The sequence below is a fragment of the Nelumbo lutea genome, chromosome 4 (assembly GCF_056320005.1).
Source record: "Nelumbo lutea isolate HS-2025 chromosome 4, American lotus-T2T, whole genome shotgun sequence".
NCBI classification, from domain to species: Eukaryota; Viridiplantae; Streptophyta; class Magnoliopsida; order Proteales; family Nelumbonaceae; genus Nelumbo; species Nelumbo lutea.
Genome location: NC_142687.1, coordinates 44494706 through 44513950, shown reverse-complemented (window position 1 = coordinate 44513950; position 19245 = coordinate 44494706). Strand labels below are relative to the sequence as shown.

The window sequence follows — 19245 nt, the reverse complement described above, 5'->3', positions numbered from 1 at the left end:
TCACCGATTCAACCATCTAAGTCGAATAGGTCAGACTGTCCTACATGTATTTAAGGTATATATATATATATATAGTGTGTGTGTGTGTGTGTGTGTGTGTGTGTGTGTGTGTGTGAATATATATTTTATCAATAATTAATATATAAATATGTTTTAGATATGTTATATATATTTTTATATTTAATTTATGCTTTTTAATTTTTTATTTATAAAAATATTAAAAATTATAATTTGAGGCCAAAAGGGTTTTTTTTCTCCGCAAAAATAGTGAGGCAAGGCACCTTTGGGATGCATAGATCTCGAAAGGTTACCCAAAATAAAAGTTCAATCAATTGAGTCAACAACGAGTGAAAACACTTGATAAATATATAATACCTAAATTTTCTGGGTCCCTGGTTATTTGGCGATTCTTATGGGTTGAACGATTGAACCTGCCTGAACCGTTAAAAGCCATGATTAGTGGTGGCCACGAGCCGAGCTCTTCATGAGCTACTCGAGCTCGTCTTGGCTTAGTTTCAACTGAGCTTCGAGCTGAGCTTGAACCCAATTTACATGCTCGTTTATTAATCAAGCCAAACTCGAGCCTAATAAAACTCAGCTCGTGAGGCTTGCGAGCCAAGCTCAAATAGCTACACACATATAATAATAATAATAATAATAATAATAATAATAATAATAATAATTATTATTATTATTATAATTTTTAAATACCAAATAATTTTTTATTTTTATAAAACATTTTCTCAAGTCGAGCTGAATTCAAGGTTCTAGCTTGAACCGAACTCAAGCATCGTACTACTTAATATACCTTGGCGAGCCTAACTATTCAATTCAGCTCGGCTCGAATCAACCCCTAGCCGTAACCCATTGAACTTTCCGATTTTATATCCGGTCCGAGTTTAACTTTGACAGCATCGGCATCGGTCATCGCCTCATCGGGGGACGACGGGACGAATATGTATACACAACTGGGTTGGACTATAGAATGAAAACGTAGGCCCAGCCCAATGGGCCTGGTCACTAGTTTATTTATGGGCTTAATTATCAGTTAGTCAGCCTTAATTCTTTTAAACACATCCTCTGAGGCTCCCGAGCGTGTGAGGTGAGGCCCTCCGCTCTCTGTCTGCCACCCTGCCATATTTAGCAACGCCATTAAAACAGAACGTGAGAAAACAGGAAGAAGAAAAAGAGAAAAAGAACAGAAAAACTGTAAAAGTAAAGCAAGAGTCCCTAATTTATTTGCGAAGAAGAACCAGTACGAGGGTTTTTGGTTTCTCATATTTTATTTTCTTTCAATTTTCGGTTGTTACCTTCTTTCTGCAGTCATTTTTTTTTTCTGTCCATTGGTTTAATTTAATTTTCAGATCTCTAAGGATGAACCTGAAGGGAGCTACGAGCTCCGCAGCCGATGGAGGGAATGATCCTCCTGCTCCGAAGAGGAATTCGAAGAAACCCAAATGTACATTTCCTAAAATCTTTGTCTCTCTTTCGTTATTTTTTTTCTCTAGATTCATACTGTCATTGTTGTTCATTGTTCTTCCTGTTGGTTTTCTCTAAATCTTGAATGGCCATTTTTTCTTAGAAATTTTTGGGAATTCTCGGATTGTAATTGTTTACGGGTTTGTGGGTTGCAGAAGATTCGATACCAAGTTGCCTTTCTACTGATTCGTTGGTGTTTTTCGAGTTTTAGATTGAAAATTGGTTCATTTTGCAAGTTAATGGTCTGTCTATTTGCTTCTGCGCTCTGTATATCAACCTCTTCAGTGCGTATTTATTGCTTTAGTGATATTGAGCCCTCAGGAATACGGTAAAAGAAATTGTGGATGAGGACATTATCTTGCATGCGAACTATTCGCATGATGGTTTGCCTGGTGGAAATATAGAAAATAGAAATTGTTGCACATGTAATAGAGCATATATAAGTTCACATCCCTAATCTAAAGTGGTGATATGCATTGTTTTCATGGATTTTTTTCTTCCTTTTTTGTTAACCAACTCTATCTGCAACTTCAGAGGTTTTACGGTTCAAGCCTCCAAATAATATGGTCTGTTTTAGCTAGGAACTTTAAAGTGTACTTTTACATTCATATTTCATATGATTCTTGGGTTTCTGAAATTTTTAGGCAAATATAGGAAATGGTGGATTTTAATGCTGTGATATGGAATAAGATAATATTTTTGTTTTCAATGAGTGTAGAAGGTAATGTAAGAATAACAGTGAACTGGCTAAGGGGCAAAAAAAAAAAAAAACCAGCATGGGTTTATACAAATGAGATGAAGGAAATTTAGCATTAAATGGAGATCACCTTTTGTTAGGTTCAGAGATCTGCAAATACTTTTACAGATTCAATGGCAAAACAAGGAGCTACCAGAGCAGAGGTTTTCTGGGAAAGTGTAAATTAATGGTGTAAAGTATAGTGGCTGGCTAGCTCAGTCAGGCAATTTTGATTGTATTCTACACTGTACATATTTTCTTACCAATCAATAAAATACAGGTGAGTTAACAGTCCCCCAAAAAGTAGCATTTAAAGAGCTAGCAGAAGAAAAAAGTGGTTTGAAGTGGCCAACTCAGCTCAGTCTTAGTCCAACTTTTAAGAGCCGCATTTTCTGTCAATTATGAGCCTTTAAACCACTTCATACCAATTGCTACATTTTCTTTGTTCTTCTCCTTGTTCTTTTAGATCCTTCTACTTGCACCAATTCATTCCTCACAAATGCGGTCATTGATAGTCTATATACATGACCAAGCTATCTCAGTTGACTTTTCCTATCTTGTCACTAATTGCAACTACACCTTTATCCTCTCTAATGTACTCATTTCTGATTCTATTGTTTCTAGCCTTGCTATCCATCCATCTTAACATCCCCATATCAGCTACATTTATTTTTTGAACATGTTGTTTCTTGATCCTGAAATGTGTCGTCCAATATAGTAATGCTGGTCCCATAACAATCTAGTAGAATTGTCCTTCTAATCTCATTGGTATATGCTATTCAAATAGCAAAATGAATGTACCTCTCATTTCAACCACTCTGTTCTAATTCTATGTGCAATGGCCTCTTTAATTTTTCCTCATCATGAATGATTGATCCAAGCTATTTACTCTTGTTGGTTTGGGGTATATCTTGATTGTTAATCTTGATTGCACCACTGCTATTACTAATATTTTTACTAAAAATTGCAAATACATGTAAACTTAGTTCAACTTATCTTGAAACCATTTGATTCTTGTCAAGACATAACAGGGGTATTTGTGACATTGAAAAATCTAATAATCATGAGATATTATTTTAATTTTCTTCATTGGTTTAAATATCAATGAATAGGGAATGGTTCTCAAGATTAGTTCACACATTCCACATATTCCCTCTTATCTTCTCTTATCCACTTGATTTTTCCTGTTTCTTTTCTCCTAATTTTTACATCAACACCATTAAAGAATCTTAAGTAGGTATGAGAGCAAGGAGTTTTGGTGAAGGGATTCTTTGTTGGCTGCTGATATCATTATTGCTGTCAGCTAAAGTCACCAGGTTGTACAGTTGGCTGGTACATGATTCTTGTTAGTGATGGCTTGGTTGATTTATTCTATGCAGCCATATATCACAATAAAATACATGTTTTTATCTGTGGCTAAGGAAATATAAGACAGAGAAACTACTACATATTCCTAGGCTAAAAATGTTATAGGAATCTATTGGGTGAAAAGAGAAGATGAGACAGGGGGACGATCAGTCTCCATGTACTATTCTTTTTACAGGCAGTATGGAAGAGATTGATTACCTAGAGGCTTCTGAGCAGCAGAGATATTCTCTTGATGCAAAGCAATATAAGAACCTAATTGAGATAGGTTTTTGACTTCTTGACTGGTCTTAGCCTAGAGTTTGATTTACTTATTTAAAAAGAAACGTAGATACATCACTAATTCAGCCATGGGACAGTTCATTGAGATTGAGCACACAGCCTTAGTGATTGCTAAATAGAGGTAGGATAGTGGTGGTAAGACAACTGCTACTTAGGAGGGAGAAGTAGTGTGTGATTATTGTAAGAAGCTGAAACACACTAGGGATCATTGTTGGAAGCATTATCCTTACTTGAAATGAGAGCATTTCAAGAATGCAAAAAGGGGGAATGCACATTCACTACACCTTCCAGTTCTTAGCCACAGTCTTCTTTTATTAGCCCTTCTACTTCTATATGATCTACTGATTTAAATGTTTTATAAAAGCTGAAAGCATAAAAGTCTCCTATTTCAACTTGAGAGCATTGGGGGATGCAGTTTTGGCTTTCCTAGCACAGTTGTCAAGTTGTCAAGGCGTTGCTTGGCTGCTTTGCTTCAATGTCTTGATTTGTAGCAACAAATGTCCATATATACTTGGACATTTGATGAAGAGCAGGGATGAGGTGCCTTCAGATTACTAAACATTTCAACATGGTGGAGTTGCAGTATGGGAAAAAAATAATAAAAGTTTTGAGCTCAAAAAATGCTAAAAAGCACATGGAGAAAGGTTCACATATGTTTCTAAGAAAGAGGAGTGATTTCTTAGTGCTTATGTGCCTACGCTCTTTAACAGAATGGTGTTACAAAGCAGAACATGCATGTGGTTGAGGTTGCAAGTAGCTTGCTCTTCCTCCACAAAATGTTGGGCTGAATTCAGAATGTGGTATTTCTCATAAATAAGCTGCCATCCAAGGTTTTTCATTTCCAGTCAAGACCTCAATTGTTTGTCCTGCTGACTGTTCTGTGACTGTTCAAGGTTCTTCATTAAGAGAGTAGCAGGTTCTGTGTCTGTTCATTGTGAATGTAGATCATTGTGATTACTTGAGAGAATTTGTCTGGGATTTCTAGTCTAAAGGAGTTTCTTATGCCTGAATTTGTAAATTTTCAAATATTTTCTGGGCATTTAGGTGGCAAGATCAAAGAAGGGAATATTTGTTTTTAAGAGGAATACATCTTGGATCTTCTCAAAGAGATAGGGAAGTTGGGTGCTGAACTAGTTGATACACATATAGACCCAAATCACAAACTAGGAACTGATGATGGTGATATTCCTTATGACTGAATAATGTATCAAATGTTAGTGAAGCAGCTATTATATCATTGTTTGATACGAATGAATGTATATTCTGTCATTAGTGTTGTAAGTCAACTTATTCATCAGCCTCAAACCTCACATATGTAGGCAATGGATAAAGGGCACCATAGGAAAGGATCAAAATTTTGATACAATATGCCCCTATTGGGTGTTTAGTATCGTATTGTTGGGTTCTTGATACACCCGTTTACAGTTGTTTTGGGAACCCCCCTTTTTTTAAATAAAAAATACACTAAAAGCACCCCCCCAAAAATGAAGTTTTGAAAAAACTTAAAAACGCGCATGGTTTTTAGTACCAATATGCCTCTGCCAATACACAGGGGCATATCGATACTTTGAACCATGATAGGCACTTGAAAGTTGAAGCCTACACATGCTGATTGGGCAAGATCTATTGATGATAGAGGATCTGTTTTTGGCTACTCTAGCTCTATAAGAGATTATCTTGCGTTTCCAGCTATGTAAGAAGACACTTCATCCAATAATAGCTCCTAATACTTCCCAAGCCATTGTTCTATATTCAGTATCTTCACTAGAATGAGCTGCAACATACTGCCTTTTTCTACATTGGCACGTTATTGTGACAATTAAGTTGCAATAAATATTGCACACAACTTGGTTCAGCATGATTAGACTCAACATATAGACATGGATTGACACCTCATTAGAGAGAAAGTAGCTAGTGTGGAAGTGTGGATTCCATTTGTATATTCAACAGATTAATTGGTTGACTGCTTGACAAAAGGAGTTCTGAAAAACAAACGTGAAGATGATCTATGTAAGATGGCCATTTACAATGTCTATTGCTCACTTTGAGTGGCAGGGGGGGTGATGTTTAGGCATAACATGGATATTTATGTCATTGTCAAATCCATGTAAACATGGGCATTTTGTAGTTTGGATCATTGATTTGAATACCAATTCTGAAGATTGAGTCACACATTCCACATATTCCCTCTTATCTTCTTGCACTCCATTTTCTTGTTTTCTCCATATTTTTACATCAAAATCATTGAAGAATCTTAAGTATGCTAAAGCATCTATCTGTTTTCTATTTAGCCAACCCTTGCTCTTATTAACCAAAACTATCTCATCAATGAGCAACATATATACCATGGGACCTCATAAATGTCTACTTAGTTTTCCATGACTAATGCGAAAAGATACAAACAAGTGTTTGCCCTTGGTGTAAACCCATTGTGGTTGCAACTTCTTGCATTCCCTTTCTTAATTCTTATGCTGGTTACCCGTTACTGTCCCTTGATACGTATCTCTAATCATATCGACATGCCTTCTTGAAACTCCTTTCTTTCCCAAACCTAGCAGATTGCTTTTCTATGAGCCCTATCATATGCTTTTTGTAGGTTAATAAATACTACGCAGAGATTTCTCCTCTGTTCCCTAAGGCTGTGTATAATTCACTGCTGTGGGTTTCATTCTTTAAGTTTTTGCTCATTTTGGGCAAGAATGAATTGTAGCAAAGTGTTTGGTTACAAAATTCTTGTTGTGGGCTTCATTCTTTTTGATTCTTGTTCCCTTAGGGAATTCAATAACGTTCTGTAATTCTGTTCATTGGCATTCAAACTTGCAACTTCTGGTACTGCTGATATCTGGTACCACCCGCTGTTGATCTCTAGTAAGACTCTCCTCTGTCTGTCTGTATCTATCTATCTGCTGAGACGATAGTTCCTAGCTTTTATGCTAATGGTGAAATTCTAAGGCTTCAGGGTGGTTCCTTTGCGATATTCAAATGCAAAATTAAATGAGCAATTTGATTTTGATGCCATTGATCCACTGATCTGAACATAAAAATTGGGAGTCACACCATTCTCATATGATTGCCTTTGAATTCTATGAGAAGAATAATTGCATGTCCTCTGTTTAGCCTTAGTTAACTCTGTCGGTTTGGTATAATTATTGGGCCTACTGTTATTACTCTCCACCTGTTCTCTTCGTTGCCAAAGGAGTGTTACCAGAAACTGGAGTTGTAGACGTGCAGATTGAAGAAGAGGATGCCAGACTCTCCTAATACATATAATCAGAACTTGAGATTGAAGAGGAACATGTGCCATGCCCAATTAGAGGGGGCTTGGCAGAAATCCTGGTTTCCACATTGTTCTTCCTGACTTTCACTGAACCTGGTTCTGAAGATTTTGAGCATATCCTGGCTATATTATCTTCACAGTTTTGAGAAGATGGAGTTATGTTTGAGGAATCGGCATGGCTTTTCTCCATTAACCTATTCTCGCATGGCTTGGCTGCCCTCCATCTTTCTAGCCAGCTCCATCCTCAACTATTATTCTTATCTAGCTCATGATGTTTTAGAGAAGTCAATGACCCATTTGGCTTTGTGTTTGAGTTTGAGTATGATCTCCATTGTTGTAACCAAGAGTTATTCCATCATCAATAGAAATAGAAACAAAGAACAGTTGTAGCTTTTCGGATTTTCTAATGGTTACCTGTTGAGAGGTGTTAGTGGTGTTAGTGAAGGGGTATTTCAGTCTTTGTACTTGTTGAGAATGTTGATGTGTACTGTTATGTTAGTTCGAGTGCCTCTTACTTAAAGAAGGGCACTCAAGTCTTTTCCAATAAGTTAATAATATAATAACAGGTCTGGCCGAATCTAGGGATGACTTTTCTCTAATTCGAACCAGCCTTTCTCTCTTTCCTCTCTTTTCTCTCTTCTTCTTTCCTCTCCTACTTCTTGCTGTTTATTTTACTTTACAGTCAACGAACAAGACAGAATTCTAGGGCAGGTCAAACTTCAACATGGTATCAGAGCCAGGTTCACCAAATCAGACTTGCTAGAATTCTGTCTTCTGCGCATTCGAATTAGGGTTTCTCTTGGGTTTCTCAGCTGTGAGTTGGAGACTGGGAAAAGGGCTGAAAAGGAGTGATCGCCCTCTTCCCTAGGAGGTTCCTATGCCTCCGATTGTGTCGTTGGTATGTGTGGTGCAGTGGTGTCTCAGCCCTTTGTGTGGTTGGCCTTCAGGCGAGGAGGTAAAGCTTTTTTTATGCATATTTTTCTGTTATGGAATACATGAGAGGTGTAGTACAGTTCGCATGATGGGTTTCAGATTGCAGTATGCTAGGGTTTATGCTAGGGTTTATTCTGGTTTGTGTGGGATTCGAAGGGCAATAGTGTCTACTTAATGGTGAAACTTCCTGTAGTTGTGGATTAGGGTTGGTGGTGTTACAAGTGTGGTTTTTAGCATTTGATATCGCTGAAATCAGTGTGTAGACTTTGGTGAGTAGGGGTTGTGGTGTTGCAGTTTTCAACATTTAATACTGCTGAAATCAGTGTAGATTTCGGTGAGTAGGGTTTGTGGTGTTGCAGTTCTCAGCATTTATTATTGTTGAAATTAGTGTGCAGATTTCGGTGAAGTGTCTGTGTGTAGTGTGCAGTGTGTAGTGCTCATAATTCAGTGCTCAGAATTCAGTGATAAGGGAGTTCGGCAATGGCAGATAACAGTGATAGTAAACCTAGTGTCATGATATCTACTGACTACCTGAATGTCCAAATGACCTCCATTAAACCGAATGGAGAGAATTATGTCCCTTGGGCCAAGTCTGTAGAGGTTTTTCTGAAGGCGAAGAAGAAAGTGAAGCATATGAGAGAGGAGAAACCCCCCGCTAATTCTCAGGAGTATGAAGACTGGGAACAGGAAGATGCACAGATCATTACATGGTTGTGGAACAGTATGGAACCCAAAATCAGTGTGAACTTCATGTTTCTTGACACAGCCAAAGAGGTGTGGGATCATGCTAAGAAACTGTATTCAGGTCAGGATAATACCACTAGGGTATATCAACTGTAACCGGGAAATCAGAGCCTTGAGGAATACTATGCCAGTGTGAGGAATATCCGTAATGAGTTAAATGTCTATCACCCTCTCACTTCAGATGTCAAAGTTCAACAGCAACAGCGAGAGCAGCTTGATGTGACACGGTTTCTGGTGGGGCTGAAGTCTGAGTATGAATCAGTACGAGCCCAGATACTAGGGGGATCTGCTCTTCCATCTTTAGAGGAGGTGTTTGCTAATCTTCGGAGGGCTTCCATTGGATCTATGGACTCTAACGTCTCCGATAAATCGACATTTACAATGTCGAGAGGTCGATGTGGCAAAAGTGGGGCTCGAGGAGCCCAGCCTGGCAGGAGTGGTAGTGGTGGATCTACACATATCCGTGGTGGTGGTCATACTGGAGGCAAAGATTCAGGGGGAGCTCGTGGTAGAGGACATGGTTCGGGTCCACGGAAGTGTACTCATTGTGGTTTGGATGGACATACCATTAACTACTGCTATGACTTACATGGTCCTCCCTCGACGTGGGCCAACCATGCCATGACTAGTGACACCAGTTTCAGCTCTAGACAGGAGAACCGGTCAGCTGACCCGATGCCTTCTACTTCCTCAGATGGTCCAGACAAGGAGATGGTGAGTGTTCCTCAGGATGAGTATGAGAGGTTAGTGACACCAGTTTCAGCTCTAGACAGGAGAACCGGTCAGCTGACCCGATGCCTTCTACTTCCTCAGATGGTCCATACAAGGAGATGGTGAGTGTTCCTCAGGATGAGTATGAGAGGTTTGTTCAATCCAAGTCGCAGCAGAACACAGCTTCCTTTGCACACTCAGGTATGGCTTGTTTGCCATCCACACCCAACCCCTGGATTATTGACTCTAGAGCCTCCGATCACATGACGGGAACTCCAGGTGTGTTTTCATCTCTCACTCATTGCTCAACATCACAATCTGTTACCCTTGCTAATGGCTCCACATCATCTATCTGTGGTGTTGGTAATGTTGACCTAGACCCTGTATCCCTATCTTCTGTTTTATATGTACCTAAGCTTCCATTTAATCTTGTCTGTTAGTAAGTTGACCAAGTCCCTTAAGTGCTCCATCACATTTTACCCTTCTATATGTGTTTTTCAGGATCTCAAGACGGGGATGAAGATTGGTGGAGGGCATGAAGCCGGTGGACTGTATTATCTTGATGGTGGTGGACGAACGTCAACGGTCCTTCATTCATCCATTTCTCCTCTCTAGTGGCATTGTAGATTTGGTCATCCTTCGTTGAAAGTGTTGTAGTCCTTAGTCCCTTCATTGAGTCAACTTTCTATTTTAGATTGTGAGTCATGTCAATTTGGGAAACACCATCGTGTTCCCTTTCGTTCTAGGGTCGATAACCGTGTGTCGAGTCTTTTTTCTTTAATTCATTCAGATGTTTGGGGTCCTTATAAAGTGATGTCATATAATGGATACCGATATTTTGTTATTTTTGTTGATGACTGTTAAAGAATGACGTGGCTCTATTTAATGAAAGAAAGAAGTGAATTATTTGCCATCTTCCAGAAATTTTATGCTGAGATCTGCAATCAATTTGGTGTTCACATCAAAATTTTCCATTCTGATAATGGTCGTGAATACACTTGTCTTCATCTTTTCAAGAATACTTGGACCAACATGGCATTATACACCAAACTTCATGTACCTACACTTCGTAACAAAATGGGGTTGTTGAGAGAAAGAACCGCCATCTTGTAGAAACGGCACGCTCCCTCATGCACCACATGAATGTTCCCAAAACCTTTTGGAGCGATGCAATGCTCACCTCTTGTTTCTTAATTAATCGGATGCCCACGTCTATCCTTGATGGTCGTTCTCCTTTTAGTGTCTTATTCCCCAACATGTCTCTGTTTCCGCTTTCTCCTCGGGTATTTGGGTGTGTCTGCTTCGTTCATAATCTGAGTCCCAGGATTGACAAGTTAGATGCACGTTCCTTGAAGTGTATTTTCCTTGGCTATTCCTGAACTCATAAAGGGTACAAGTGTTATCATCCCAGTTCTCGTCGTTCCTTGGTATGTGCTGATGTTACATTCTTCGAGTCTACTCCGTTCTTCGTGGGGTCCGGTGCTGCTGCTTCCTCCACATCACCACCTCCTCTTCCTCTTCCTATGGCTGATCCACCTCCTCTGGTTCCAGTCATGCCTATGTCCTTGCCTCCAGTGCCACCTTCGGTTGACCGTCCACCCATCCGTCACGTGTATACACATCGCCCGCGTGTACTGGCTGCAGCTCCTCCAGCTTCGTCACCGTCGACAGATCCAGCTCCAGCTCCGACACCAGCCTCCGACCTAGATCTTCCTATTGCCTTCCGGAAAGGTAAACGTACTTGCACCCTTCACCCTATTTCCAATTTTGTTTCACTTACCCACCTCTCCGCCTCCCATCGCCAATTCATATCTTTGTTATCCCCCGTGGTTGTTCCTAAGGATGTCTAGGAAGCCCTTACCTCTCCAGAGTGGTGCCGTGCTATGGACGAAGAGCTCTCTGCTCTGCATCATAATCACACTTGGGATCTCACCGCTCTTCCTCCTGGGAAGCAAGCTGTCAGTTGTAAGTGGGTGTATAGCGTTAAGTACTTGCCAGATGGTCGTGTTGAGCGCTTGAAGGCGCGACTGGTTGCCAAAGGGTACTCCCAAACTTATGGCATTGACTACACAGAGACATTCTCCCCGGTTGCTAAGATAGGGTCAGTTCGTGTCGTCATCTCCCTTGCAGCTATGTATGATTGGCCTCTCCATCAGCTAGATATCAAAAATGCCTTTTTGCATGGTGATTTGCTCAAGGAGGTCTACATGGAGCACCACCCGGGTTTGTTGCTTAGGGGGAGGATGGTAAGGTATTCTGACTTAAGAAGGCTATTTATGGACTTAAACAGTCCCCTCAAGCATGGTTTGGTAAGTTCAGTGAGGTGGTCAAGAAGTTTGGTATGAAACAGTGCCAAGTTGATCACTCTGTCTTCAGTTTTGACTCTTCGGCAGACAAAATAATATTGGTGGTGTATGTAGATGATATCGTTGTGATTGGGAATGATAAAATGGGCATTGATAGATTGAAGGCATTCCTACAAGAACACTTTCAGACAAAGGACCTTGGCAAGTTGAAATACTTTTTGGGCATAGAGGTAGCAAGATCTAAGAATGGCATTAATTTGTGTCAGAGGAAATATGTGCTTGATTTGCTGGAAGAAACATGGTTGTTGGGTACTAAACCGGCTGAGACACCTATGGAAACAAATACGAGGCTGAGCAGTAATATAGGTGAAGTATTTGAAGACCCCGGCAGATACCGACGACTTGTGGGCAAACTAAACTATCTAACCATTACTCGGCCATATATTTCATTTGCGGTTAGTGTGGTGAGTCAGTTCATGCAGAAACCTTTGGTCCCACATTGGAATGCAGTGCTAAAGATTGTAAGGTATCTGAAATGAGCTCCTAGTCGTGGTTTGCTGTACAGGAGTGGTGGAAAACTGGTAGTAGAAGGATACACCGATGCTGATTGGGCAGGTTCTATGTTTGATAGACGATCTACCACAAGCTATTGCACCTTTCTAGGGGGTAACCTAGTAACGTGGAAAAGTAAGAAGCAAACAATTGTGGCAAGAAGCAGTGTAGAAGCAGAATATAGGGCCATGGCACATACTGCTTGTGAATTAGTGTGGCTGAGGAACCTTCTACAGGAGATAGGATATGACATCAGTACTCCAGTGAAGTTCTATTGTGACAATCAGGCAGTGGTTCATATCTCTTCCAATCCAGTGTTTCATGAAAGAACCAAGCACATCGAAGTTGACTGTCATTTTGTGAGAGAGAAGGTGCTGAATGGGGTGATAGAAACTGCATATGTTAGTACGGGAAACCAGTGGACAGACTTGTTTACAAAATGTTTGAGTCTGGGGAGAGTGGACTACATATGTAACAAGCTGGGATTATATGATATATACTTACCAGCTTGAGGGGGAGTGTTAGTGGTGTTAGTGAAGGGGTATTTCAGTCTTTGTACTTGTTGAGAATGTTGATGTGTACTGTTATGTTAGTTCGAGTGCCTCTTACTTAAAGAAGGGCACTCAAGTCTTTTCCAATAAGTTAATAATATAATAACAGGTCTGGCCGAATCTAGGGATGACTTTTCTCTAATTCGAACCAGCCTTTCTCTCTTTCCTCTCTTTTCTCTCTTCTTCTTTCCTCTCCTACTTCTTGCTGTTTATTTTACTTTACAGTCAACGAACAAGACAGAATTCTAGGGCAGGTCAAACTTCAACAAGAGGGAATAAGCAATTGCTTCTTGGCACAGTCTTGGCTTTGCTCTAACTTCTTCTAGTATTTCTTGACTATCACACCAACCTTCCTGAAGATAGTGACAAAAGAAAAAAGAACTGAGCATACTTTCTTTTGAGTAGTTAATCATTAAGAAATATATTTTAGTCCAAGATAATGAAGTGTATGGAAAAGTGGAGTTTTTTTTGGGTTAAATAGTTGGGAAGTAATAATTTGAGTTTTAATAGGATAGTTTTCAGTGCTAATTTTCTTCTACTATAAGTAATATTTGGTTGTATATGTGGATTTATTGATTTGTTTTGTGAAAATAATTTAGTGCTTTGTTGGTGTGACTTCGTCAGACTATCTCATACCTGTGACATCTCTAAGAAATTGGCGTGACTCCAATCTGGAATTAGAGTTTTGAATGAGATGCTGAACACTCTAGTTCAAGGCTGTGTTACTCAACCCACTTTTCCCTAATTTTTTTCTATATATAGCCATTGTTAGCTAATGTTCTAAGCCTCTGATCATGTTGCATCAAAACCACTATTTTATTTTTTTCCTCTGTTCTTTGAGTTATCAACCTTGTCAAACTAGGAAAAGATGTAGATATATTCTAGAGTTGTTTCTTGTCAAGTGGTGGTCTTAGGAGCACAGTATTTGCTTGATTTCTATCATTTATTTCATTGTGGGAGAAAAACATATTCTTGAATTTCCTCTGTCCTTTTTTTTTTGATCGATATGAATTTCCTCTGTCCTTACCAGCCTCTGCTGAACCTGGTGCTTAATAAACTACTGTACACCATTGTGATTGCCAAGCAGAGTGAATATGGTCTCTTTATTTCAGAATCTTGTTCAAGTGCTTTTCCATTTTGCTATCTCTAACAACATGGCCTATCTACTAATATGCTATTTGGATTTCTCATTTGCTGATTTATTATTACTTCACCAATTTGATACATGATGGAGTTAGCCTATTGGTTCATCCATAACTTGAAGCTAACTTGTCATTAATCTGATATATATATATATATATATATATATATATATATATATATATATATATAGCAAACTAACAAAATAACCAAAACAAAGAATTCACAAGACCAACAGCCAATCAGACTGATCTCATTCCAAATAAACATCGAGAAGCAGCCTTTTACCTTCTGAGATACAGCATGAACAGCCTTATTCTGATTTTTATTTACACATACAAACTTGACAAATCTAAATTTAGAAACAGCAAGATTGATATTATCCAAAAGATCCTGATACTCCTATGACAGACAGCCAGAACTGAGTTTGACCCATTTAAAGCTAACATAGATAAAAGAGAATCTGGACACACAGTAACAAAAGAAATACCCCTGCTATTAGCAAAAAGATGAGCTTCTTTAATAGCAATATAAGTTCATCAGAACTTAATACTAACCCAAAAGACCCAATCGAATTGCAACAGTACCACAATCATAATCAACTGATGGTGGCTCAGTTGGTAAGTTCTCTTGCTAGTTGTAGTGGAGAGTTGGGATCAAATCCTGTTGCCACCAGGATTGGGGGAGGGGACAGGCTACCCCCCTATTCCTTAGCCCCATGAAGCAAAAAACCAGTACCACCATCACAATGAATAATGGAACTGCCCCTTATATTAGTGGTATTATTATCAAAACTAGGCCTGTGGTCAGAAAGAGCAAATATTTGAGTCTTTTCCAACTAGTGAATGATAAGTATTATTTAATTTAATGAAGCTGGTGTTATTGATAAAAAATTGATAAATGTTATTTATTTTTAAGATGTGGCAAGAATCAAAGCCAAAGTCTTTGACACATGACTGGGCAAGTATGATTCTGCACATAGGGTAGTGGTGTTTTTTTTCCCCAACCAGTAAACTTCCTCCAGTACCTTTCAGCTGCTACTAGAGTGCAGAAATCCAAAGGCCTGGGATTCTCTCCCAAAGGACTCGAAAGCAGAAATCCATAGGGGTGGGTGAATGATTTTTTAAATTTGAGTGAGAAAGAGGGTTTGGCACATGACATGACAGAACCTATGCCCAAGTGGAATCAGGAACCTAGAGTTCAGCCAAATGTGATGAAGGAGAGGGAGAGAACTGGTCAAACAATTGGTAACGTGGGTTGCAATGGGTTGAATTGGGAAGTGTTAAAAGGTTTGGAGGCCTAGCCCATGTCATTCGCTGGGCTAAATAATGTTGTAAGAGGAAATCAGAAAATAGGAGTGGGGCCAGCTCGAAAGATTTTAGCTTGAGTAACAAAGATGAAGAATCACAACCCATTGAAAATAAACAGGTTGAAGGAAACCTTGGGCTGGATCAGTGGATCCTAAGGCCAAGCCCATGAAGGAGGGGCAGCTCATGCTTTAATGGGTCATGTGACTCCCACTGAGGGGAGACTATTTTTTTTCGAAGAGTAAAATATGAATTTTATTAAAAGAAAAAGACCAGTTACATGTAGTAGGTGACAAGATGGCACGTAGCTTACAAAACAGAGCAAAACTGAACTAGGTACAGTCCAACACTACGACTGGTACAGATACATCATTGAATCTCAAGCAAACTCCAGAAAATTTCCCCCAAATCTGATCTGTTTACTTGATTGAAATTTGGTAACACCCAAACCCAACCTGCAATTAACTTCCCAACCAGAGCCACCAGAACTTGTGTGTTCTTGAGTTTGTCTTCAAAAATCCTTCTGTTCCTTTTCGTTCCATAGTGTTCAGCACACAGCAAATGGGATGCAGCTCCAAACTATCCCTGCTTTCCTACCGCCCCCAATTCTTGGCCAGGTGGAGAAAATTTCTGCTGCTGAGCTTGACTGAAGCGCACTTTTCCCAAATAAAGAAGTGTAATAACTCCAAATTATTCTTGCAGTCTTGCAGGTAGAAAATAAGTGCAGAACAGATTCTTCATCTGCACTACACATGACACAAAAGTTTGCCATATGAAACCCTCTGCTCTTCAGATGATCAGATGTTAAGATGCTGTCCATGGCAACCAGCCAAGCAAAAGCTTCCACTCTAGGTGGAATGGGGTTCCCCCAGATTCCACCCTTATAAACTGATCCATGCTGGTCCTTTAACATAGCTAGATAGAAAGATTTCACTGAGAAAACCCCATTCTTGCACTCTTTCCACCACAATCCGTCCCTCGAGGAAGTGGATACCTCCACTTTCTGAAGCAAGTTCAACAACTGAACAGATCGGATTGGTTGGGCTTGACAATTAGGGCTGAAAATCTGCAACTCGCGGCAACATCAAAAGGTGTCTCTTTGCTGAGTACCTTTCTGTAGCAAACTGATCGTCTTCCCAGAATGATGAAATCCATGTTGTAAAAGGAAGAAAAATGTTGGAGATGAGTTAGATTTGGAAGAGGATTGGTTGGGCTTGGCAATTAGGGGTGCAAATGGATCGAATCATGATCTGATCCTATTTGGGTGAATTCAGACACCCAGTTCGGATCTTTAGATCGGATCATATCGGATGATAGGACCTGATTAGAAATCGGATCGGATTAGGATCACCCCTATCCGATCCGATATATGCTATATATTTATTTATATAAACATATATATATATATATATATATATGCTATTTATTTATTTATATTGTATTTTTGTAAATTTGTTATATTATTTATTTTTTCATAAAAACATGTATATATATGTTTATTTAAATTGGTATATTTTAATTTTCTTTTAATAATTTATTAATTTTTAAAGAAACAAATTGGATCAGATCAGATCAGATCCGAATATTCGACTTCCTGATCAGATTCGAATTCAGATCCATGTCTATCAGATCCGATTGGATCTTCGGATTGGACCAGATTGGTTCTTAATAGTGTCGGATCGGATTCGGATATACCTTGATTCGAATCCGATCTGATCCGTTTGCATCCCTAGTGACAGTGACAGTGACTCGGACTTAGAGGACTTCTCAAGGATCGGTAGTGTCGATTTGGAAGGCAGATAAACTAGTATGATCTGCAAAGCTTCAACACTGAGTTGTTATTTATTTAGGATGAGATTGATGAACATCTTGAGAAGGTGCAAAAACAACAACCGAACAACGATGAGACTCTTCTAGTATTAGAAAATGAGATTGTTGGCTGTGGAAACAAGGAAAGTTTGGTAATTATCAAAAAAAAAAAAGGAAAGTTTGGCTCTTTTAAACAAGGAAATTTGGGCCTCAAATCTGAAGGAAACACAAGGTGTACGAGAAGTGCTTTCGAGTCCTTCTCAATGGCTCTTTGAGGATTCTTTGATGAAGGGAAAACAAAGAAGTCTTATTGCTTGCCCCAAAACGTTTCTTGTAAAAAATTTGAACATCAGTTGAATTCATTGGTGGGTGAGGCTCTTGAAGCGTTTGCTGTTCAAAAAGTTATTTGTGCACCTGCTACTTCTGTTGATCCTTCTCCCATAGGTATGCATGTGAATTCGGTTTTGAATATTCTGAATACTGACATTTCTGTTGTGCTTGTTATAGATATTTCAGAATCCCACTTTTATCCAATCATTGACTCTAAGGGTGTGGGGAGAGATCAGACTGGATGAGATGTGGGGATGGCTGTAATAGGAGGGGATATGGAGGTGGGTGAAAGGATTTGGCATCTCATTTGTGATTCCCTTGAAGATCTGAAAAGAGGGAATGGGTGGGTATGAGGAAGATGGGCAAGATGAAAGAACAATAACCAAGGTAGTGAGGGTGTTGGAGGAGAGAGTAGGGTAGAAAAGGGGGGGGGGATAGCAGAAGTGGCAGGAAGGATGGGCTTAATGTTCTGGGGATAGAAAAAAGCTAGGTTCTATTCAAGAAAAAGGAAGAAAAGGATGTGGGGTGGGGTGACAGTTGGTTATGTGAGAGGCCTTGGGAGTGCTAGGAAGAGAAGGATGATAAAGGATTAAGGGACTTATTGAAAAGAGAAAGACCGGAGATAGTGTTTCTTCAAGAGTCAAAGTTAGTGGATTTTGACCAAAGGTGGGTTAGAAGCGTGTGTGGAGCTCAAAGAGTGTTAGTTGGAGTGTTGCCCCATCTCCCCATCTTGGGGAGCCTTTGGGGGTATTATCACAATGTGGATAAATGATGTAGTAGAATCCTTGGAGGAATTGATTGGTTGGTTTTTTTTTGTATTAGTCAAGTTCAAAAATGTGGAAGATGGATTTATTTAGGTATTAACTAATGTTTATGGACCTAACATTTATAGAGAAAGGATGTGGGAAGAGCTCTTTGCAATTAAAGGGCTTTGGGAGGGGCCTTAGTGACTGGGTGGGGACTTCGATGTGATTAGATACGTTGATGAATCTAACAACCTGGGCTGACAAGTGATAGTTAGCATGAGAAAGGTCAATGATTTTATAGAGGTTTGTGAATTGAAGGAGCTTCCCTACTACAAGCTAGGTTCACTTGGTTCAATTTTCAAGAAAACCCCTTGTGTTCCAAATTGGATAGATTCCTCTTCAATCTTAACTGGGAGGCTCATTGGGATGGGTTGAATGCTAGAGCGTTATCTAGAGTAACTTCATATTATTTTTTTGATGAGTAAAGATAAATTTATTAATTCATAGAATCAAATTGATACAAGCATCCCTTGGAGAGGCACAAGCTGTGACCTCTCTTGATAAAGTACAAAGTAAAAATAAAAAAAAGTAACATTTTTTTGATCAATAACAGAATTTCATTAGATTAATATATTGCAACATTAGAACAAACAAAGAGAGTTAAAAAGGCTTAACCCTCCCCAAGAAAGCAACATCAAGCTCACAATATAGCTGAAGAAACTGAAGAGAGGAGAGTTGAGGGTTCTGCAATGAGGGTCTGAGAAGAGGATTTTGAACTCACCCTCTCTCAGCCCCCTGACACTGTTTTATTAAATATATTTGAATAATTACAAGGAGGCCCTTAGTTGGGCAAGAATTTACAAAGAACTTAATATTGACAGGATGGGCCCAAAATAAGGCCCATTATAGAAAAGAAACATAAATAACAAGAAGAATAAACAACCTATGGGCCATTCGGCCCATCTTCTCTACACTCC

The 19245-nt window shown here is 39.3% G+C and overlaps 1 protein-coding gene across 3 annotated transcripts in view; it reads left to right on the top strand.

The window, feature by feature from the left end:
• Positions 1 to 998: 998 nt before the first annotated feature.
• The window catches only part of LOC148855512 (ALA-interacting subunit 3-like), a 41598-nt gene continuing 23351 nt past the window's right edge, over positions 999 to 19245 (top strand). The window contains exons 1-2 of one of the 3 annotated variants that reach the window (XM_088983749.1): positions 999 to 1255; positions 1365 to 1459. In XM_088983749.1, the coding sequence (XP_088839875.1) occupies positions 1375 to 1459 (85 nt within the window). In that variant the 5' untranslated portion in view covers positions 999 to 1255; positions 1365 to 1374. Of the gene's footprint in view, positions 1256 to 1323; positions 1460 to 19245 lie in introns of all 3 variants that reach the window. The other 2 variants (XM_088983751.1, XM_088983750.1) reach the window with 2 other exon arrangements.